The following is a 22,432-nucleotide window of genomic DNA, read 5'->3' on the forward strand; positions in this document are numbered from 1 at the left end:
GTTCATGATTTCTTTTTGTTTTATGTGGGGCCCATAACTATTGTGGCGCAGGAGTGGATTTTTGCTTTTTGCATATGTGGCGCTCTCTCTCCTCGAGAATTCGACTCGCTACTGGAGATGCCCTAAGAGTTCTCACCCATATTAGCCCGAAACCACACCTCAATGGGCCCGCCCCGGCCCAATCCCCATGGCAAGCAACATGCACAAGTGCACACAGACACAACCATATCGTTTTCTGTTCAGATTCAGAAAAGAAACGAGAACGAATAAAGAGACGACGGCGACCGGTATGATATCGCCGGCGATCCCGGCCCGGCCGCCGCCTCTATCAGCGACGGTCGGCGAATAGAAGAGGAGATTTGGCGTGATCCGGCGCATTGGTTGCCTAGGCGCAGGCTCGCGGTACGGGCTGATCCTCCCCAGCCGCCATTACTGTGCCAAATCTGCGTGGCACACGTACGCTTCGCACGCGCCCCCCTGTGGCCGTGATGGCGCGCGCATGGATGCGTGCTCGTACGCCGGGGGGCACGGGCAGGGGCCCTAGCTACAGCGAGCTCTCTAGCGCCCCGCCACCAGCAGCCACGGCAGACCGCGCACATGCCCGCCGCCCCCGCCCGTAACGCGGTTTCGCCGCCTCGGCGACGGGCCGGATCTCGCGCCGGCCCAGATCGGACGGACAGCGACGCGCGCCCGTGTCCTACGACGCGATGCCGGAGGAGGAGCCCAGACGGACAGACGCCAGAGCCAGAGGGAGGGGTGTTGACTTTTGTTGACGCCTCTCGTCAGGCAGGCAGGCAGGGTCTTGGCTAGTCTCAAGCACGCAACGGGACGGCGAGTCCACAGCCGGTCGCCGGCGACGGGCACGCGCCGGTGGCGCCCGTTACTGTGCGCGCCGAGTTATGGCGCGGCAACGCGCGCATTTATTACCGCCTGTCGTGCGCCTTTCATCACCCCCACCGTCTCACCTCACGGTAATCCGCTCCCTAATTACCGCATTTATTTGTACCACCCGCCCACACGATACGCTCTGCTGCCGCAGCCCGCAGGGGCGCTGCGCCTCCTCCTCCTCCTCTCTCTCGTCTCACCGGGTGAGTGACACGCGGGGCCGGCCCGCGCGCGGGCCTGGGCCGCCCGGCACCCGGGGCCCGTCCACGCGCTGCACCGTCGCTGCCACGTGGGGCTCCCGCGCGGGTGGGGGCCGCGGGGTCAGCGAGGGCGCGTCACGCGGAAGGCAAACGGCGGAATCGGAGGTCAAAGCGGAAGGGGAGTCGCGTCAGGCTCACACACGCAGCAGACACGACACAAACAAGTAACCGCGCCGTCTCCTCCGCGCCCTCGCTTTCCCTGCCGTCGTCGTCGTCTCTCGCTGCGCCTGCTGCTGCTGCGAGGGGAAGACGAGAGGGCAGGAGAAGGAGAAGGCGTCCGTCCGACCTCGCCGTCGTCTTCAACCTCGCGTCGCCTTCAGCGCGTAGGTGAACAAGCGAGCGAGGGCGAGGGAGGAGGAGGCAGGGGGTACGCCGAGGCACAGAACAACCGACAGCGTATTTACTGCCGCCATTTACTCCGCCCGCCCTTGTCCCGCCCCCTTTCCCTCCCATCGTCCCCCTCCATTCCCTCCCTCCGACCCCCTCACTTCTCCCTCCCTCCCTCCCTCCCCGCCCAAAGCTTTCCCTTTCCTGCACCTCCCGTTAAATCCTCTTCCTCTCCCGCCGTCCTCGCCCTGCCATGCTTCGCCTGGGATTTTAATCACTTGCTTCTGTGCGGGACGCAAAATCGCCAGGAAGCAGACGACGACGAGCCCGTTTCTCTCCCCGCCGGTTCGCCTGCCGCCGGCCGAGGAGGAAGGGAGGATGTTCGGGGACTGCCAGGTCCTGTCCTCGATGGCCGCCATGGCGGGGGCCTCCTCATCTGCGGACGCGCTCTTCATCCCCAACCCGGGCGCGCTCGCCGGCTTCATGTCCTCCTCCGCCGCCGCCATGCCGTTCCACCACTTCTCCACCACCACCACCTCCCTAATACCTGTAAGTATTACTCCGTCAATCCCCTTGCTTGCTCGATCTTCCTGTTTCTTCGACCCTGAAAGTGAAATGGCACGCGTTTTTTTCTCTTTCTACAGAAGGAGGAGGGCGGCGGCATCATGGGCGCGCTAGTCCAGGCGGCCAAGGACGAGGACATGGAGCTGGAGATGGACATGGAGCTCAGCGGCGGCTCCGGCAGCGGCCGCCTGGACGGCCTACTCAGCTTCGCGGACGTGGACGACGACCGGTCCGAGCAGAAGCCGCAGCACGGCGGCCTCGAGCTCCAGACGGCGGACGCCGCCGGGAACCAGCAGCTGGCCACCAACAGCGGCAAGAAGAAGCGGTACCACCGCCACACCGCGCACCAGATCCAGCAGATGGAAGCGTAAGAATGCCTGCTAACCTTCTTCTTCTTCTTCTTCTTCCCCGGCCCGGACGAATCGATCCTGCTCTGACGCACGCATTGCGCACGACATGGTGCCCGCAGGCTGTTCAAGGAGTGCCCGCACCCGGACGACAAGCAGCGGCTGAAGCTGAGCCAGGAGCTGGGGCTCAAGCCTCGGCAGGTCAAGTTCTGGTTCCAGAACCGGCGCACGCAGATGAAGGCGCAGCAGGACCGCGCCGACAACGTGCTCCTCCGCGCCGAGAACGAGAGCCTCAAGAGCGACAACTACCGCCTGCAGGCCGCCATCCGCAACGTCGTCTGCCCCAACTGCGGCCACGCCGCCGTCCTCGCCGAGATGTCCTACGAGGAGCAGCAGCTCCGCATCGAGAACGCCAGGCTCAAGGACGAGGTGACCTTGCTTTGCTCATTGCTGCCGCTCCCTGCCCTCTCTACTCGGCTCGCTGCAGCTTAAACCCTAAGCACCGCACTGCATGCAAGAATCCTGGACGGGCCAAGTTCTTTTTTTTTTTAATTTTCGTTTCGGGCCAACATTGTTCATTTGGGGCTTTGGGCGTGCAGCTCGACCGCCTGGCGTGCATGGCGACACGGTACGGCGGCGGCCGCCAGCCGAGCATGGCGTCCGCGCTGGGCTGCTTACCGGCGCCGCCGCCGCTGCTCATGCCGCCGCTCGACCTCGACATGAGCGTCTACTCTCGCCATTTCACGGACCAATCTTCGGTAATGGGCTGCGGCGATCTCATCCAGTCCGTCCTCGCGCCGCCGCAGCAGATCACCGCTGGCGCCGAGCACCACGACGCGTCGTCGTACATGGGCTCCATGGCGCCTGTCCCGGAGCAGGACAGGCAGGTGGTTCTCGACCTCGCCGCCACGGCGGCCGACACCCTCGCCAAGATGTGCCGCGCCGGCGAACCGCTCTGGGTGCGCTGCCGCGGCGCGAGCTCCGAGGTCATGGTGGCCGATGAGCACGCGCGGATGTTCAGCTGGCCGGTCGACGGCGGGAAGCAGGGCGGAGGCTCCGCGGCTGCTGCCGCCGCCAGGACTGAGGGTTCAAGGGACAGCGCCGTTGTTATCATAAACAGCATCACGCTGGTGGACGCCTTCCTCGACGCAGTGAGTTTCCAATCCATTTTTTTTAAAAAAACTGTGGTTAATATTTAGAAAAATCATAACCAACAACTTTTATCTTGTTTGCTGAGTCAACTCATGAAATACTTTTTGTGCATTTATCTCTTGAATAAACTTTTGTAATAACCAAATTCTGTTTTGCCAGAACAAGTGGATGGAGTTGTTCCCTTCCATCGTGTCCAAGGCAAGAACCATTCAGGTCATAAACCATGGAGCTGCTTCAGGCCATCTGGGCAGTGGAGCTCTTGTCTTGGTAACTAGCTCATGTTTCCCTGATGATCACTTTACACCTTTTTAATATAAAATGTGAGGGATCAAATTGGGTGGGATTTTATCTGATTGCATGGAATGAATAATGAACAGATGCAAGCGGAGGTGCAGTTCCCGTCTCCTTTGGTGACGGCGCGGGAGGTGGTGTTCTTCCGCTATTGTGTGCATAACCCTGAAGAGGGGACCTGGTCCGTCGTCGACTTCCCTGCAGAGGGGTTTCAGCTGGAGGCGCTGCAGACATCATCAGTGGTCAAATGCCGGAGGCGCCCCTCTGGCTGCATCATCCAGGACATGCCCAATGGTTACTCAAGGGTAAGCATGGCAACTTGTACATGAACCATGGCGAGCGTGATGCCTACTCATCACTGAGGGTTGAAACATGAACCCATGCAGGTGGTGTGGGTGGAGCACATGGAGATGGTTGGGGAGGAGAAGCCGCTGCACCAGGTGTTCAAAGACTATGTTACCAACGGCACTGCCTTTGGTGCCACGCGCTGGGTCTCCCTGCTTCAGCGCCAGTGTGAGCGCCTTGCCAGTGAACTCGCTCGGAACATTGCTGACCTCGGAGGTATACTCCACTATCTGTCGCTTCAAGTATACTACTAGATTGCTGCTTCTATTGCACATTGCACCACAATATTTCCTCAGACTGCATCTTTCCTGGTTGAGGCCTGTAGCTCCAAGCTTTACTTTGTCCAAAATCCTACACGCCATCTGTTGTATGGTTCTTATCTTGTAGTTCCTGTCCACAATAACTTGCCTAACAGGTCAACATTTTTCCTTAGAGGGATAAGGATAATTCATTTGCCCATTTCAACAATGCCAGTCCTTTTTATCATTGCCATCTGTTCTGAAAGGAAATATTATGCATATGTGACATTTAGAACATTTTTCTACTATGATAGCTACTGCTATTATGTTGTTTCTGATCTACAACATCCATCCATCATGACAAAGTCTAACTATCATGTTCTTTTCATTTTATCCTACCTTGTAATTCCCAGTGATCCGCAGCCCAGAGGCAAGAACAAATATGATGAAGCTGTCGCAACGGATGATCACTACTTTCTGTTCCAATATCAGTGCTTCTGGGAGTCAATCTTGGACGACACTCTCAGAGTCTACAGAGGACACGATCAGGGTCACCACTCGGAAGAACACTGATTCAGGGCAGCCCAGCGGTGTCATACTGACTGCTGTCTCCACCAGTTGGCTTCCTTTCAGCCATCAGCAGGTCTTCGAGCTTCTTGCTGATGAACAACAACGCTGTCAGGTAGCGTCTATATTTACGATTTCAAACATGCTGGGTTATTCTTTGCATTCTTGGTTTTAGTTTCGTCCTTTTGTTATTTAACTTAATCTAGTTGTGTCTTGATGGATGCTTTACTTTTGCAGCTTGAGATTTTGTCAAATGGAGGCTCACTTCATGAAGTGGCACATATTGCAAATGGATCACACCCAAGAAATTGTATTTCACTTCTTCGAATTAATGTGAGTATCTCATTTCTTCTGCTGATTGTTGGAGCTTATTACTCGTATTCCTCGTGTGTGAATAATAAAGAGTTTTACAAATACAGATCTTATGTAGCTAATTCCTGCCGCAAGAGCATAATCAGATCTTTTGTAGCTAATTCCTGCTGCAAGAGCATAATCACATTAGTTTGGCTCCTTTATGGAACCTATCAGTTCATAGTTCTTAATGTTTTAAGAAAACTGTAGCGATGAGCTAGCTATTATTTTGGCCTAGTAATTTATTCTGAAGGGTGAGAATTAAGAAGTATACATTCTTAAGTTTTAGGATACCCCTCGGAAGAATTGTGCAAATTTACATTTATGCATTTTTCTTGTCAAAAACATAAAAGTTGTCAAAGGGGAAAGGAAAATTTGTAATTGCTCAATGGTATTGACTGTCCGACTTACTGCAGTAACTCTACTCTGGTGTAGAACTGTTGATCGTTTTAATAGTTCTACAAGCACTTTACTATTTGCTACCAATGCCAAGGACAAGAAATTAACAGCAGCTACTCGAGCTGTACAGTACTCAAGATGCCACAATAAATGAGATTTGATCAATCTACTGAGTCTTAGCACATGCATCACAGCAATTTTACTACCAAAGTTTTAGTTTCATTTGCCTTTAAAACTTAAAATTTCACCATGGAAAGAAAGGAAATAGTGTCTCATATTTTTTGCATGATGCAAAGCTTATATATGTCTAAAAGGTCCTCTCTTTACGGTATCTGCACATGCAAATCATATGCTTATTTGAGGAATTTATAATCTGTACCGGCTTGACATTTCATTTCACATTTTAGTACATACTGACGTACTGACTTGAGTTTCATGACAGTCATATATATAACATAAATGTTTGTTGAGGATGGTTCAATCTTTCTTGTGTTTTGTTCATTTATTTATATGTAATACCTGAAATACTGTTTACTTTAACATTTAAGTAGGTCTTGCCATGAGTTTTGAAGAACTGATGTCATTTTTGCAACTGTTGAAAACCACAGGCTGCAAGCAACTCGTCACAGAATGTGGAGCTCCTGCTGCAGGAAAGCAGCACCCACCCTAATGGCGGGAGTCTTGTGGTGTTTGCAACAGTGGATGTGGAAGCAATCCAAGTGACAATGAGCGGCGAGGACCCTTCCTATATCCCTCTCCTCCCCCTGGGTTTTGCCATCTTCCCAGCAACCAACCCTTCGCCTGCTGCAACCAGCGCAAGCTCTGGCAACGGCGGCGAAAGCAGCCCAGGTAACCCAGATGAGCCTGCCAGCGGCTGCCTCCTCACCGTCGGCATGCAGGTGCTAGCCAGTGCGGTGCCCTCAGCCAAGCTGAACCTCTCAAGCATCACCGCTATCAACAGCCATGTCTGCAATGCCATCCATCAGATTACAACCGCGCTGAAGGGCGCTGGAGCGAGCAGGGCTGAGCCGGCATCTGTGGGTGGCTCCAACTAGTTGCAAGAATGAATGGGTGGGGAACGGAGGAGGAGCATATCGACACAGACCAAAATGCCTGCCAAGTCCGGTTGTTTTTGCTAACACCCAGGTTTTCTATTAGTGCCGGTGCAAGGGAGGATTTGACAAGAACCCGATACTAACACATGAAAAATTCAAAACTCCTCTCTTTTCCCGCCATGTGCCTCTCAAAATGACAAAAATACCCCCGACCAAACAAACAGTGTGGGGGCATTTTGATCATTTTGGGAAGCTAGTGCTATCTGCAACTACTAGAAAGGGTCTTGTCACGCTCTCACTTGCACTGGCTGAATCAATCACAGAGATAGAAATCCGGCATTTTGGTCATGCTGTTGCTGCTGCTCTCAGTCTGTTCCCTTGCTCAGCAACCAGAACTGTGAAGGTTAGCTTCGACCGGTATGCTTCTTTGATTTTTGTAATAATAAGATGGGAGATTACCTAATAGTTTGCGCGTAATGGTTCGCTGTATGTGTCGTATAACTCTGTTAGAGATTGAAGACTATTGTGTAGGAAAGAAGAGAAAAGTGTGAGAGGAGGAGTCAAGAGCGAACCAAACTGGTTGTGACCCTTGGACTGGATCCCAGGCCATCAGGGGAGAAAGGGTCTTGGTTCGGGAATTGACTTGTTCCCTCTCGGCACTGCCCTTTGTCGATCTGTAACCTGCTTGTTCGTGTTACTCCAATCGTTTGATTACATTACATTGGTAGATTGTTGTGTGTTGCAGCCCCAGTTCTTGCTCTGGTTGCGAGGTGGTGGTTGGATGGGAGTGAATGTATGTGGTGCCCTTTTGTTTCTTGTGTCGACCTAATCTGTGGAAGGCAGTGCAGGGACTTGAATGCCCTGCCTTTCTGCTGCACACCACTGCATTGCATTGGATCCCGTGGCCTGCTTGAGATAGATGTCCTGGCGCTCTGCTACTGTAGAGTGTGGAGGGCCAGGCCCAGGCCCAGGCTAGCCAGCCAGTTTTTTGAGCTGCACTAGGCAATGCAAGCATCAGCTGCTATTGGTGGTGGTGGCGGTTATTTATTCCTATGTACTATGCATGAAGATGCTGTGCCTGACGAGCAATCTGATGGGTAGTTGGCGAGATGCCCCCTCATAAATAACTTACCAGGGGAGCTGGGGAGTGGAGTGGACACTCCCCAGCTGCATTGCATCTCTTTGATGCTTCCAGTTCTGCCATTTATGTGATAAAAGTAGCAGCATGTTTGTTTTAGTTGGATCAGGAATCTCTCTCTCTATTTAGGGTGTGTTTAGTTGGTGGAAAAGTTTGGGTTTTGGTCATTTTGTTGTTACTTAATAAATAATACTCAATCATGAACTAATTAGGTTTAAAAGATTCATCTCGTGGTAATCAGTTAGACTGTAATTAATTATTTTTTCAACTGCATTTAATGTCTCATGCATGTGGCCAAAGATTTGATGTGACAGCTACTGTAGAAATTTTTTTGGGAACTAGACACCCCCTTAGCTGTAGAGGCCTTGGGTCTTCTGACAATGCTGCATTTGGTACCTGTTGTTGAGGCACAGAAAGCCATGCTTTGCTTTGGACATTAGTTCAGTGCTAAGAAGGTGCACCACAAGAGCCATTGCTGTGCTCAATACCGATTATGTACAATGAGCAGACACACTAAACTAGTGGCTAAATAAATACATAATACACTGTATAATTTCTTTCAAAATAGAACAATGTATACACATTTGCTCTAAAAAAACACAATGTATACATATCTAACATGCTTAATTGGATCCCGGGAAATATTATTGATCACACTGGTGCTGTCAGGAAATAAGAATCAGTTCAATAACAAACATCTCACTGAAATCCTCAAGTAGCCATTGCCACCAGGTTACCCCAACTGTCAAATGTCAACAAGCTCGCGGGTCAGCCTCAACACTAGGAACATTTGCTTTTGCCATGTTAGCAATGTGCACCTCTAGTTCTGAAAGGATCTTGACTCCTTTACATGGGGGTTCCATGAGGATTAGGCGAGAAGAGCAACTCTTTGATACCTAGGGAAAAACTCGTCATTGTGGCAACTTCGCATTTCTCTTCCTTGTTAGGTTCGAGTACTAACTTTCTGCACTTTTGTTTCTGTAACTTAGTTTACAATGAAATTCATGTGTGAGTGATGTACAAACTACAAGAAACTAAATTGTTACTTAAATCCATAGCCAAACCATATACAAATATATGTTTGAGTTTGTCCCAAGTCGAACTTTTTAGGTTTGACCAAAGTTAGATTATTATGACATATTTTTACAGTTTACTTCTTTGATGCGGTAGATACTAATACCCTTCTCTACAAATTTGATCAAACGAGAATAGTTTGATTTAGTTCAGGCATATTCAAAAGTCCTTCTGGTTCTGGCTGTGCCCTACATGCTGGTCACCTTCCGGATCTCGAGTGGCTGGAGGTCATGCAGCAGCAGCAGCACCTGCCGGTTACCACTAGCTGGGAGACACTGAAGCGACGTGACCGTCATGTGTCAGCTCAGGCCATCGCCATCGCCATTGCCACTCTCTGCTCGCAGGCATTGGCTCATCCGGTGTCTGCACGCCTGCAGCAAGAACGGGTCTTGCGCTATTTTGTTACTCCACTTCTGCTATTTCTGAGTATATATTCTAGGGAGTTCATCAGAAGCTTATTACTTATAGAAGAAGTAAAGATTTTTGACAGAACGACGCACTAGTCATGAGTTATTGTTAATTTCGGAGTGGTGGGTGTTTTCCACAAACAACCAGGCAACCAGCAAACAAACGGCTAAGACTAAGAGCATGGCTTAAGATTTCGCCGGCAGCCGGCGGTAACGCTGAGCGCGTAGGTTACGGACCCGCTTCTATTTAATACGTTGCAGGCGGCTGAACCAATAACAGCTCGCGGAGCGCGTCGTCGCCGGCCCAAGCGAGCGTATCACGAGTCGCCGGCTTCCTTCTCTCACCTGCTCCCACATCGGATTCCGCCCGCTCCGCGCCGGCCATAATGCATGCTCTAAGGCAGGGAGAACGATATAACAATCGAATTAACACATCTAACTGACAAGCAGGTGCAGGATTACAGAAGAAGACGACACCACCGCACAACACAAATGAGTAATGGCAACTGACTGAAACTGAGCTTCACAAGACGTGAACCTGTTCCTACTTGTCAACGGAAAACTGTTTCCACACAGTTCTGAACCGAAAAAAGAATTCAGCCTAGTTCTGAACCATGCAGTGGAATGCTTCTACTCTGTATTGTACTGTACTATGTACAACCGCACGAACGTGCTCTCTCCTACTAGTTCTGAGCTAAAAAATTCAGGGTCCACTCCTGACAGTTAACGAGCTCCAAGTCTCCAACTGAAAATCATCCCACATCTCAAGGTGTGTCGTATCAGACTTGCAATGCATGTAGCTCAAGCCATCGGGAGCAACCAGATGGTGCATGTGCGTGTGTGACTACAAGCCCAAGAAACCTGCCTCTGCCTTGCCCTGTCATCGTCCGGGCTCAGGTTAGCTTCTGCGAAAACACGGCGACGCCGTGCCGATCTGGGTCCTACGGCCTTCTTGTTCACCGGCGTGGGTGTCCGGAACAGCTCGGTCTGTTCGTTCTCCTTCTCCTTGTGCTGCTCCTGTGCGCGTCGACCCATCTCGGACCTCTTCAGCCGCCGCGTGCTTCGCTCCTTTGCCTTCCGATCAGTCTGAAGCTTCGCCTCCGCGTCAGTGTTCCTCACCTCCAGATTGGCTGCATGAATCAAAGCTTCAGTCTATTGTCAGACATTGTACTGCGATAGCATTGTTAAGGTTAGTAGTTAGATTTCAAAAGGAGGCAAATTTCTGACAATGCTCTGAAGCCTGCACACAACTACCGTAACGCTATGTTGTTGCAGAATGAACAGCAATATTTTCGGTTTCTCGTCAGAAACCGTTAGCAGCTCAATTTTCACTCTCATTGAGCTGAGAGGATGACATTCAAGTTGGGAAAGTTTTCTGGGTTTTTCTTCATTCACACTCACAATGACATGCCTTCCAACGGAAGGGGTGGCCACATATATATACAGCAGGCTGCTGGGCAGCAAACGAAGCCAATAATGCTAGTCTAACACTAGTCTAACTGCTGTCCTGCAGTCCAAGATGCTGCAGGGGTACAAGAGATGCCTGCAGTCCAAGATGCTAAGGACTACAAGATGCTGCAGGGGTACAAGGGACCACAAAGACCAACAGCAAAGACTTATCCATCATTCTCCCCCTAAGTCTTGTGCGTCGTCTTGTGGGAAGATTGGACAATCCCAGTCCTGGAGCAAAGCTCAAGGAAATTGATCCTTCCAAGGGGCTTGGTGAGCAGATCCGCAAGCTGATCCTTGGTGTTGATGTAGCTCGCCTTGATGCTTCCTTCCTCCAAGCAGCCTCGGATGAAGTGATACCTCACCCGGATGTGCTTGATCCGTTCATGGAAAACGGGGTTCTTCGCCAAGGCCAGAGCGGACTTGCTGTCCACCCTGAGCTCCACTGCTCCAGTGTCTCTGCCGAGTAGATCACCAAGCAGTCGAGCGAGCCAGAGCGCCTGAGTCGACGCGGTGGAGGCCGCTATGTACTCGGCCTCGCAGCTGGACAAGGCCACCACCTACTGCTTGACCGACTGCCAGCTAACGAGGCACTTGCCGAGGAAGAAGAGGATCCCGCTCGTGCTCTTGCTGTTGTCGATGTCGCCGGCGTGGTCGCTGTCGCTGTACCCGACGAAGTGTGCCGCTCCAGGGCACCTCGGGTAGTGGAGACCGTGGTCGAGAGTCCCCGCAACATAGCGGATGATCCTCTTCACGGTCTGCTGGTGCTCCGTCGTCGGTCGCTGCATGAACCGACTAACGTAGCCGACGGAGAACGCCAAGTCCGGCCGTGTGTGGGCGAGGTAGCGGAGGCTCCCCACAAGGCGCCGGTACTGAGTAGCGTCCACCTCCTCTGTCGTGCTGTCACGGCTCAGCTTCAGCCTTTCCTCCATCGGAGTGAGAGCTGGGTTGCAGTCGATGAGCCCAGCGAGCTCGACGATGCGCTTGGCGTAGGCGGTCTGTCGAAGTGTGACCCCGGAGTCGTCCTGGTGCACCTCGATCCCCAAGTAGAAGGAGAGAGGCCCCAGGTCGCTCATCTGCAAGGTGGCCTTCATATCCTCCTTGAACACCACCACCTCCGCATCCTTGGTGCCGTCGATCACCAAGTCGTCGATGTAGACACCCACCAGCAGGGCATTTCTGCCATTGCCCCGCCGGTAGATGGCCACCTCGTGCGGGCTTTGCTCGAAGCCCATCCCCTTGAGCGTGGAGTCCAGCTTGGCGTTCCACGCCCTCGGGGCCTGCTGCAAGCCATAGAGGGCCTTGCGCAGGCGTAGCACCTTGCCCTCCTTGCCGGGGATCGCAAACCCCGGCGGCTGGTGCACGTAGACCTCCTCCCTCAAGTCGCCGTTGAGAAACGCCGACTTGACGTCCATGTGATGGACGCGCCAGCCCTCCTGGGCAACCAGCGCAAGGAGAAGTCGCACGGACTCCATCCGTGCCACGAGAGCGAAGGCATCGTCGAAGTCGACCCCCTCCTGCTGCACGAAACCTCGTGCCACCAGGCGAGCCTTGTGCTTGACGACGGTGCTGGCTTCATCCCTCTTCAGCTTGAACACCCACTTAAGGGTGATCGCGCGGTGACCACGAGGGAGGTCAGCAAGTTCCCAAGTACGGTTCTTTTCAACCGCGTCCATGTCCGACTGCATCGCGGCACGCCATGCCGCGTGTCCCTCGGCCTCTGCGAAAGACCGAGGCTCGCCGTCGTCGCACGTGAGGTGCAACTGCGCCTCCAGGTTGTGAGGCACCAGTCCCGGCACCGGCTGATCACCGAGAAGGTCCTCCATCGTATGGTACCGTAATGGCTCGCCGTCGTGGTACGCGTCGACGCGCTCCTCGTCGTGGGAGAGCGGAGTAGCGAACTCCACCGGACTGTGCTCAGCACGAGCAGGTGTCGAAGTAGACGTGCCCGGAGGAGTGGCTATCGATACTAGAGTGCGCGGCGTCGCCGGCTGTGGTGGTGCAGCCGAAGAACTCGGCGCAGCCGGAGTCGTAGCTGAAGGGCGTGGTGCCGCCGGAGTGGCGGGCGCCGGAGTCGGTGGAGGCTCGGGGACCGGGGTAGGCACGCTCGGCGAAGAAGAGCTGCCTGCTCCCCCAGCTCCCTCGAAGTGGACGTACTCGACGGTGAAGTCGTCGTACGTCGGAGCCGAGCCGTCGTCCACCGCCTTGTCCCATGCCCATCCTCGCCCTTCGTCAAACACAACGTCGCGCGCCGTGCGCACACGCTGTGTCTCCGGGTCGAGAATGCGGTAGGCCTTCGAACCCTCCGCGTAGCCGATGAACACTCCCGGAGTGCTCCTGTCGTCGAGCTTGCCGATGTGGCCAAGCTCCTTGGCGAACGCGAGGCAGCCGAAGACCCGCAGGTGGGAGACCGCAGGCTTACGCCCATGCCAAGCCTCATACGGTGTCATGCCGTTGAGTGCCTTGGTGGGCGAGCGGTTGAGGATGTAGACGGCCGTCACCACCGCTTCTCCCCAGAAGACAGCCGGCATCCCCCTCTGCTTAAGGAGGGCCCGGGCCATCCCCACAACCGTCTGGTTGGGCCGCTCGACGACGCCGTTTTGCTGCGGGCTGTACGGCGTGGAGTAGTGGCGCTGGATGCCCTCATCAGCGCAGTACGCCGTGAACTCGCCGCCGTTGTCGGTGCGCAGCACGCGCAACTTGCGGTCGCTCTCCGCCTCCGCAGCAGCCTGAGCACGCCTGACGGCGTCCGCAGCCTCTCCCTTGCTGCCGAGGATCATCACCCACATGAAGCGGGAGAGGTCGTCGATGAGCAAAAAGAAGTAGCGTCGTCCTCCTGGTGTGACCGGTGTCATCGGGCCACACACGTCCCCGTGTACGAGCTCGAGCCGCTCCTTGGCTCAAAAGCTCGCCTGCTGGGGGAAGGAGTGCCGCTTCTGCTTCGTCAGCACACAGACATCGCAGAGCTGCTCCACGTGGTCGAGGCATGGGAGGCCTCGCACCATCTCCTTGGCGCCAAGCCGCTTCAGGGCCTCAAAGTGGAGGTGCCCAAAGCGCTCGTGCCACTGCCATGCCTCGTCGTCCCTGCGAGCTGCAAGACAAAGAGTCTGGGCCACCCCGACGTGGAGGATGTAGAGGCGGTTCTTCCCTCGAACCACCCTGGCGAGAAGCTGGCGACGGTAGTCCCAGATGCGGAGGACCCCACTGTCGATCACCACGTGGGAGCCGCACTCATCGAGCTGCCCAAGGCTGATGATGGAGTTCTGCAGCGCCGGAATGTAGTAGACTCCGGTGAGCATCCGGTGCTCTCCGGAATTGGCGGTGAAGATCACGGAGCCCATGCCCTTGATCTCCATGGCGGAGGAGTCCCCGAACCTGACGGAGCCACCTACGTCGACGTCCAGGTCGGAGAAGAACTCCCGCCGCCCGTTCATGTGGTGCGTGGCGCCGGAGTCGAGGTACCAGCCATCGACCCTATCGTCGTCGGAGCCATTACCGAGGAGGACTCGGGCACGCGGCTCGTCGAGGTGGAGTAGAGCGGTGGCAGGCGGTGCCGCCGGGTGCGGCTCCATGTCCCCGTGGAGTAGGAACAGAGCCAGATCGTCATCCGGCTGGGCCTCCGCGACATGGGCTTGGCCCCCACGCCTCCGCTACGGGCAGTCCCTGGCCCAGTGGCCGGGCCTGCCACAGTTGTGGCAGGCGTCGTCTCGTGCCGCCTTGGGCCTATCGGCGGCGCCGCTCTGAGCATCTCCGCGGGCGCCACCCTCGGCGCGCCCTCGTGCCCCGGCTTGGGCACCTCCGCGCCCCTTTCATGGCTTGCCGCGCTTGCGGCCACCAGTCGAGGAAGAGGGCTCCCCCCTCCTCCTGTCACCGCGCCGGGCCTCCCACTGCTCCTGAGTAAGGTGGAGCTTCCCACCGATGGAGATGCCTCGCGAGGGAGGCAGTGGCTCGTCGCTGTCGACGACCTTGAGGCGACCTATCGCCTCCTCGATCGTCATGGTGGAGAGGTCCAGCAGAGACTCGATCGAGCGAGCGGTCTGCCTGTTCGTCTCGGGGATGCAGCGGAAGAGCTTCTCGACGGCTCTCTCCTCGTCGTAGTTGTCGTCGCCGAACTGCACCACCTTCTGCAGCAGAGTGTTGAGACGGAGGGCGAAGTCATCAACATCCTCACCTAGCTTGAAGGCCAGGTTCTCCCACTCCTTGCGAAGTGCCTGGAGAGTGGTCTTGCGGGCGCGGTCGCTGCCGATACGTGCCACAACGATGGAGTCCCAGGCCTCCTTGGCAGTTCACTTCTTGGAAAGCGTGAACTGCATCTCGGGCGGGGCTGCTACGATGAGAGCATCCAGCGCCCGTCGATCCTCATCGTAGTCGACGTCGCCGTACCGGACTGCCTCCCACATATGCCGCACCTGGAGCTTCACCTCCATGACTGCGGCCCACTCGACGTAGTTGGTCTTGGTGAGGGTGGGCCACCCACCGCCGGGACCGACGTCCCGGACCACCGTCTGGAGGCCGTGGTAGCCGGGGGCGCCGCCGCGCGCACCCCAGCCAGGAGCGCTGCCGCCAGGGGCGCGGCCTCCGCCGCCGGGTGCGCGGTCCCCTAGACCGTCGCCGGGCGCGCCGCTGTCCAGGCCGCCGCCGTCCAGGCCGCCGCCGGGCGCGCGGGCCCCTGGACCGTCGCCGGGCGCGCCGCCCTCCAGGCCGCCGCCGCCGGGGTGGGCTGCTGCCCACCGCGCGGTCCGCTCCCGCGCTCTCTCCCTCTCCAACTCCTCATGGTCCCCGTCGGCGGTGGTGTCACCGGCAATGTAGCCGCTGAGGCTGCCGCGCAAGGTCTCAACCTCGACCTCCGCCGCACGCGCTGCATCCTCCGCCGCCACTGCTTCCACCTCCGCCCTGGCCGCCGCCAGCTCTGCTGCAGCCAGCCTGGCCGCCCTCGCCGCTGCTGCAGCGGCTTGTGCCGTCGCTCGCCTGCGCTCCTCTGCCGCGGCGAGCTCGGCATCTCGCTGATGCCGTGCGCTCGAGGTGACCGAGCGCTGAGACAGTGCGTCGGACATGGTGCGCCTCCAAGGGGCTGCTGCGTGGAGAAGACGCAGCCTCAGACGAGCTGCTGCTCGGGTGAGGAAGGTGGAAGAGGGGCTGCTGCAGGTGCTGCTGCGCTAACTGCTGCTCTGATAACAGATGTTAGCAGCTCAATTTTCACTCTCATTGAGCTGAGAGGATGACACTCAAGTTGGGGAAGTTTTCTCGATTTTTCTTCATTCACACTCACAATGCCATGCCTTCCAACGGGAGGGGTGGCCACATATATATACAGCAGGCTGCTAGGCAGCAAACGAATCCAATAATGCTAGTCTAACACTAGTCTAACTGCTGTCCTAGAGAGGACACTAACTGCTGTCTTGCAGTCCAATATGCTGCAGGTGTACAAGAGATGCCTGCAGTCCAAGATGCTAAGGACTACAAGATGCTGCAGGGGTACAAGGGACCACAAAGACCAACAGCAAAGACTTATCCATCAGAAACCGTGTTTCCTGAAAAAGATTTACTCAATTTAAGGGCTACTGATGAATCGACCAGATCCTAGTTGCTGGACTTCCATGAAAATCTACCTGATGATGCAACTTCCTTGTACTCATCGCCATGTTAGTTTTATGGCAAAATTAACAATAATGCGCAAGAAACTCTATTTTTTCCTTGGTCACAAATGATTCCATTACAGCATGTTCTCATTCAAAGCCTAGCCAGGATCCCTGCCAGTGCCAGATTTATCAAAGAGGAACACAAGTCAGAACAAAGGAGGTACTAACTATTGCATGGGTACTGAAAGTGAAGCAATCATGACACGAAGAAACAACAACCTGAACCACCACGCATAACTACTGTAACTCTATCGACATTTTTAGTTTGTTTTTTTTCTCTCTCGAACACGCAGAAGAGCTGCGTATCATTATATGAAGAACACATTTTCAGTTCTTAGTCAGAAACCGTCAAGTTTTGTCCGGAACTGTTTCTTGATCAGTCAGAAACTGTGTTTAATTGCCAATACTGAAACTAAGTGCTGAATATGAATAGAGCCCATAAATATGGACTGTAGAAGTATATGCACTGTAACCCCATAGATATCAAAACTTATTGACATATGAATTAGGAGCTTGAGTGCTTGAGCATGCTTACCTATGAGATGGTCGCGAGGCAAGGCTGCAGTGTGCTGGTACATCTCGCTCTCCGGCTGCAGTGTACCCTGGTTCAGGTATCCCTCTATGCTACTGTCCCTCATCTCTAGATTGGCTGCATGAATCAAAATTTCAGTTTGTTTTCAGACATGGTACTGCAGCAACATCGGAATTAGCCATGAATCAATGGCTAACTATTTCCATGGTTTCCAGCAAACTTTACAGAAATGACAAACAACCGATAACACCCGAAACCAGCTCATAACTACTACTCCCTCCAGTCAAGTAAACCTGAAGTTTCAGACAAGAAAAACAAGTAAAAACAAGCTGGTTTTTCTGTCTGAAACGTCAAGTAAACTTGACTGGAGGTAGTGCATGCTATGCTGTTACAGCACGAAAAACTACAATTACAGTTTCTTATCAGTCAATGTGCTTCTAGACGAATTTCATCAGAAAATGTGTTAAAATTGCGTTAATAAAATCAAGAAGTGTCGATTAAGCAATCAAACCATAGTGCCAATTCTGGATTCTGGAAGGCTCTAACTATGAAAGTGCATTGGCATATCTGCCGCTTGGTTCTGACTTCTGAAACTTTGCTATCTTCAGTCCTGAAAAGCTACATATTCCTAACGCTTAGACATGCGAGAAATTTAGTTTCCTGTTGTAAAAACTACTCTGTAGTTAAGTCATAAAAAAACTACTCTGTATTTAACAGCATCACAGAATATGATTTGGCGACTAATCTGTAATCTAGTACGGAAGTTTCATTTCTACATGGTTCTTTCAAAAACCAAAAGATAATACAGCCATAGTTTCTCCTTCTGGAAACCACCAAAAAGGAAAGCTCGGTCATCTAGTCAAACATTTCCGTCAAGATTCATTGAACTATCGGAATCAGCCATTAAATTTTCTGTTTTTAGTCAGGCATTGTGTTTCTTAACAAATTTAATCAGAACCTGTCCTTATATGCCATTGGCGATTTAAGTACTAACAATGAATCGACCACATCATGATTTGGGCTGTGGAAATATATACACTATACTATGAAACTTCATAGAGATCAAGACATACAATCAACTAGGAGCTTGAGTGCTTGAGCATGCTTACTGTTGAGCGGGTTGCAAGGCCACGCTGAAGCTTGCTGCTGCAGCAGGTGCTGGTACATCTCATAGCTCTCCAGCTGTAGTGTACTCTTGTTCAGGAAACTCTCGCTTGCCTTCCGGTCTGCCTCAAGTGTCGCCTCTGGATCCCTGTCCCTCATCTCAAGATTGGCTGCATAAAATCAGAAGTTCAGTTTCTTGTCAGACATTGTAGAGCAACAAAGGAGTTAGCGATGAGTGAATGGAGTTCCGTGGTTTCCAGCAAACTTAAAGAAGTGGCAAATAGTCTACAACACCCTGTAACAACTAACAAGCACATAACCACTATAATGCTATTCTGCTGCCGCATGCAACCACATTTTCAGTTTGTTATTATCAGACAATGTGCTACTAGATGAATATCATAAGAAAATGGGCTGAGCAAACTATTGAAGCTTTGTACACTCTTACCGTGAAAGTTCATTGGTATATCTGCCGTTTACTTCTGAAAGCAAATTCAACGAGAGATTAACTTAGACCACTTTCCTGTCCAGATTCATTGACTTATCCTATCTGCAGTCCTGAACAACCACATATTCCGCAGCCTTTTTCACCACTCCCAATTTCTTGCAGACATCAAGAGAAACGCGAGAAATTTAGAACATGGTTGGCGACTAATCTATTCCTGAAATTTCATTTCTTTTTGTTTCGTTCGAAAACCGACGGACGCAGCACCAGTTTCTCATTTCATCAGGTAAGTAATAACCAAAAGGAATGTTTCGATTAACCTGGTGAAGAGTCCCGTCCAGATTCATTGACCTCTAAGGTTCAGTCAGCAGAGCCTGTGAACGTGGTGCTTACCGTCGAGCCGGTCATGGGGCCAGACGAAGTAGTCCCAGTCCCATCTCTCGAAGTCGTGTACGGGCCGCCGCAGCTTCACCAGCGGCTCTCGTACGGCGGCGGCGAAGCCGAACCCCGGGCCCCTGCAGAGTGCGGCGAGCCAAACACAGCGAATTCAGACGGCGAATGAATTCAGTGGACCGAGCCAAGAAAGAATAATGGCAATCAGCGGAACAAGCATCCAGAAGAATGACGAACGCAGAGCAGCGGGGGGGGGGGGGGGGGGGGGGGGGGGCGAGAGAGAGAGAAGCATCCAGACTCCAGAGGAATCAAGAACGATCGGTGCTGCAAGAACCCGATCGCTGTTGATGATAACCTGGGAATGGAGGAACCCCGGTCCACCTCGATCTCCGCTCTCAACCAGAAGCCACCGTTCCGGTGCTTTCGCCGCGATGTCCACCCCTCCATCTCCATGGCCGCCCGCACCTCCATGGTCGCCTCTCTCTCTCTCTCTCTCTCTCTCTCTCTCTCTCTCTCTCTCTCTCTCTCTCTCTCTCTCTCGTGTTTCTGCTCTTCTCCTTGCTTTCTACGGCTCTCGTTTTCTTGCGTTCGTGAGGCGCGGGTCGCGAACGGATGGAGAGGTGGATTGGTTGATTGCTTTTATAGGCCAAGGCAGCGAAGCAGGGAAGGGGGAAGAAGAAGCAGAGCACAAGGGACGGAGGCAGGGGAGAGTTAGTTACGAGTTAGCCGTTGCGACGAGACAGCCCCCGCGTCTTTCTGAGACAGACACACCCGCTGGAAAAATAGCTCGTGGCTGTAGCTCGGCTCGGCTCGGAGCAGCTCGCGAGCCTCAAACGAGCCGAGCCGAGCCAGATTTTTTGGCTCGCAAAATAGCGAGCCGAGCCGAGCCGGCTCGTTCAGGCTCGCGAGCCGGCTCGCGAGCTCGACCCAATACAGTTTAAGAATAATTTCACGATGATTGATGAATTAATTCTTCATCATTAATGGTATAAATTAATATTTATACATATAACATAGCAATTTGTATGTACATAAGAAATATATGCCACGTAATTATTGTTATTATTCAAAAAAAATAAATTAATTTATTTTGAGTTTAGTTCACATTGTTTAGTGTGGCTCGCGAGCCGGCTCGTGAGCCTCCACCGAGCCGAACCGAGCCGAGCCTGATTTTCTGGCTCGCAAAAATAGCGAGCCGAGCTCAACTCGTTCACTTGCCGAGCCGAGCCGAGCTGAGCTCGGCTCGGCTCGTTTCCAGCCCTACCCGTGTGGCCCGTCCTGTGTCTGCCTGCGTGGGCTCTCGCCAACATAGCTCGGCTCGGCTCGTTTCCAGCCCTACCCGTGTGGCCCGTCCTGTGTCTGCCTGCGTGGGCTCTCGCCAACATCCTCCACAGGTCAATTGGGCTCTGCTGTGCTGCTCAACGAATCGGTGCACTGACGAGGAGGAAGTGAAGTAGTGAACACAGCTCCTGTTGCTTCTGGGTTCTGGCATGCATATGGATGCATGTTTTTCATGTAAAATGACGTCTGTAATAAATCTTGTGGTGCCAGTCGATTAAAATTTCTGATACTGCTCATAAATCACGGCAAAGCAGGATGTTAACGTGCAGCATTTCCACATGATAGCATTACATGATTCTACACATTGCCTGATGGAAAAAGTTCAATATACTCCCTTCTAATATAACCAAAATATGAATAACTCCCTAAATAATAACTTGATTCAATTTGCCCCCTAAACTATGCCAGTTCATTTTACCCCATAATACAATTTGTTTTTTTTCTGTTTCTCCATACACAAATTGAATTTTAATTTTAAATTTTGCAGGATAGTAGTGGACATCACAATGCATATTTAAAAATGTTGTTACAATTTTTCATCATTATTTTCATATAATCTTGAACTCCAATGATTAATGTATTATTAAATATCCTAACCTATCAAAATAATGAAAAAATATGATATATTTTTTCTAACATGTGTTATGATATGTGTTATCATCTTGTAAAATTTTAACTTAAAAATCTACCTATGCATAAAAATGAAGAGGACAAATCAAATTAGGGGGTAAATTGAACCAAAGAGAATAGTTTTAGAGTTAAAATGAATCAAATGATAGTTTAAGGGTTATAAGAATTTTATCTATAATTAGGGGAGTAATTTAGATTTTTTTCCCCTGATGGACACATGACGCCACACCACCTCATCTCGCTTACCGACTCCTACCATGCCAGCTCGAGCCATTATATTTTATTTAGTCGTGGTGGCAACTCAACATGAAATATTGTGGATTTATATGGTGAGATCCCTTGGTGTATGCTCTTTGCTGATGATGTGGTGCTAGTTGACGAGAGTAGGGCAGGGGTTAATAGTAAGTTAGAGCTGTGGAGACGCACGTTAGAGTCGAAAGGGTTCAGACTTAGTAGGACCAAGACCGAGTACATGATGTGCGATTTTAGCGCGACTAGGCATGAGGGGGGAGACGTTAGTCTAGATGGACAAGTGGTGGTCCAGAAGGATACTTTTCGGTATTTAGGATCGGTGCAACAAAAGTATGGCGACATTGATGAAGATGTTAGGCATAGGATTTCAGCTGGCTGGTTGAAATGGCGGCAAGCTTCTGGCATCCTTTGTGACAAGAGGGTGCCACAAAAGCTAAAAGGCAAATTCTATAGAACAACAATTCGTCCGGCGATGTTATACGGTGCTGAATGTTGGCCTACAAAAAGACGACATGTCCAACAACTGAGTGTAGCAGAGATGCGGATGTTGTGGTGGTTTTGCGGGTACACAAGGAGGGATAGAGTCCGGAACGAAGTTATTCGGGATAGGGTCGGGGTGGCACCAATTGAGGAGAAACTTACCCAGCATCGGTTGAGATGGTTTGGACATGTCCAACGAAGGCCTTCTGAGGCGCCGGTGCGTAATGAGGTTCTTGAGCGAGTCGATAATGTAAAGAGGGGTAGAGGTAGACCTAAACTAACATGGGATGAGTCGGTTAAGAGAGACCTTAAGGATTGGAATATTTCTAAAGAGATAGCTTTGGATAGGAGCGCTTGGAGACTAGCTATTAATGTGCCTGAACTTTGAACTTATTTCTTTCGGGTTTCATATCTAGCCTACCCCAACTTGCTTGGGAAAAAAGGCTATGTTGTTGTTGTTGTTGTTGTTGTTGTTGTTGTTGTTGTTGTTTATATGGTGACGATGTTAAACCCAAACCGGGGATGGTGACCGCATTTAGGGGTGTAAATAGGTGCCTTTAAGGATATTCACCGTCTCTCTTTAGTTCAAAAGTTTGTACTATTTTTCAAAGTGAGAGCTCATTTTGAGAAACTAGTATAATTTTTCAAACTAAAGAGAGACAATGGATATCCTAAGAGACACTCATTTACACCTCTAACCACATTACTAGAGACAGAAGGGTTTGCAAGTCAATTTCTTCGCGCCCATGTGGATAGGTCGAGGTAT

At 52.3% G+C, this 22,432-nt stretch overlaps 2 protein-coding genes across 4 annotated transcripts; one reads left to right on the forward strand and one right to left on the reverse strand.

The window, feature by feature from the left end:
- The first annotated feature begins 1,613 nt into the window (after positions 1 to 1,613).
- Positions 1,614 to 7,526, forward strand: LOC120690877 (homeobox-leucine zipper protein ROC3-like). The gene is made up of 10 exons (XM_039973742.1): positions 1,614 to 2,021; positions 2,117 to 2,403; positions 2,506 to 2,812; positions 2,983 to 3,534; positions 3,695 to 3,802; positions 3,913 to 4,131; positions 4,213 to 4,387; positions 4,824 to 5,092; positions 5,215 to 5,310; positions 6,336 to 7,526. Exons 1-10 carry the CDS (start codon positions 1,851 to 1,853, stop codon positions 6,780 to 6,782), a joined length of 2,631 nt encoding a protein of 876 aa, XP_039829676.1. The 5' UTR covers positions 1,614 to 1,850; the 3' UTR covers positions 6,783 to 7,526.
- A 2,372-nt stretch (positions 7,527 to 9,898) lies between these two features.
- Positions 9,899 to 19,667, reverse strand: LOC120692957. 3 transcript variants are annotated; one of them, XM_039976350.1, is made up of 5 exons: positions 19,319 to 19,662; positions 18,964 to 19,085; positions 18,131 to 18,295; positions 17,025 to 17,138; positions 9,899 to 10,531 (listed from the first exon to the last, which is right to left on the reverse strand). In XM_039976350.1, the coding sequence occupies exons 1-5, from the start codon at positions 19,432 to 19,434 to the stop codon at positions 10,203 to 10,205; spliced, it is 846 nt and encodes a 281-aa protein (XP_039832284.1). In that variant the 5' UTR covers positions 19,435 to 19,662; the 3' UTR covers positions 9,899 to 10,202. The 3 variants fall into 3 exon arrangements, with proteins under 3 accessions (XP_039832284.1, XP_039832285.1, XP_039832286.1); XM_039976352.1 differs by lacking the exon at positions 9,899 to 10,531 and adding an exon at positions 16,100 to 16,600 and having other exon boundaries at positions 19,319 to 19,667; XM_039976351.1 differs by lacking the exon at positions 17,025 to 17,138 and having other exon boundaries at positions 19,319 to 19,666.
- Positions 19,668 to 22,432: the final 2,765 nt, after the last annotated feature.

Source organism: Panicum virgatum, chromosome 9N (assembly GCF_016808335.1).
Source record: "Panicum virgatum strain AP13 chromosome 9N, P.virgatum_v5, whole genome shotgun sequence".
Lineage (NCBI taxonomy): Eukaryota > Viridiplantae > Streptophyta > Magnoliopsida > Poales > Poaceae > Panicum > Panicum virgatum.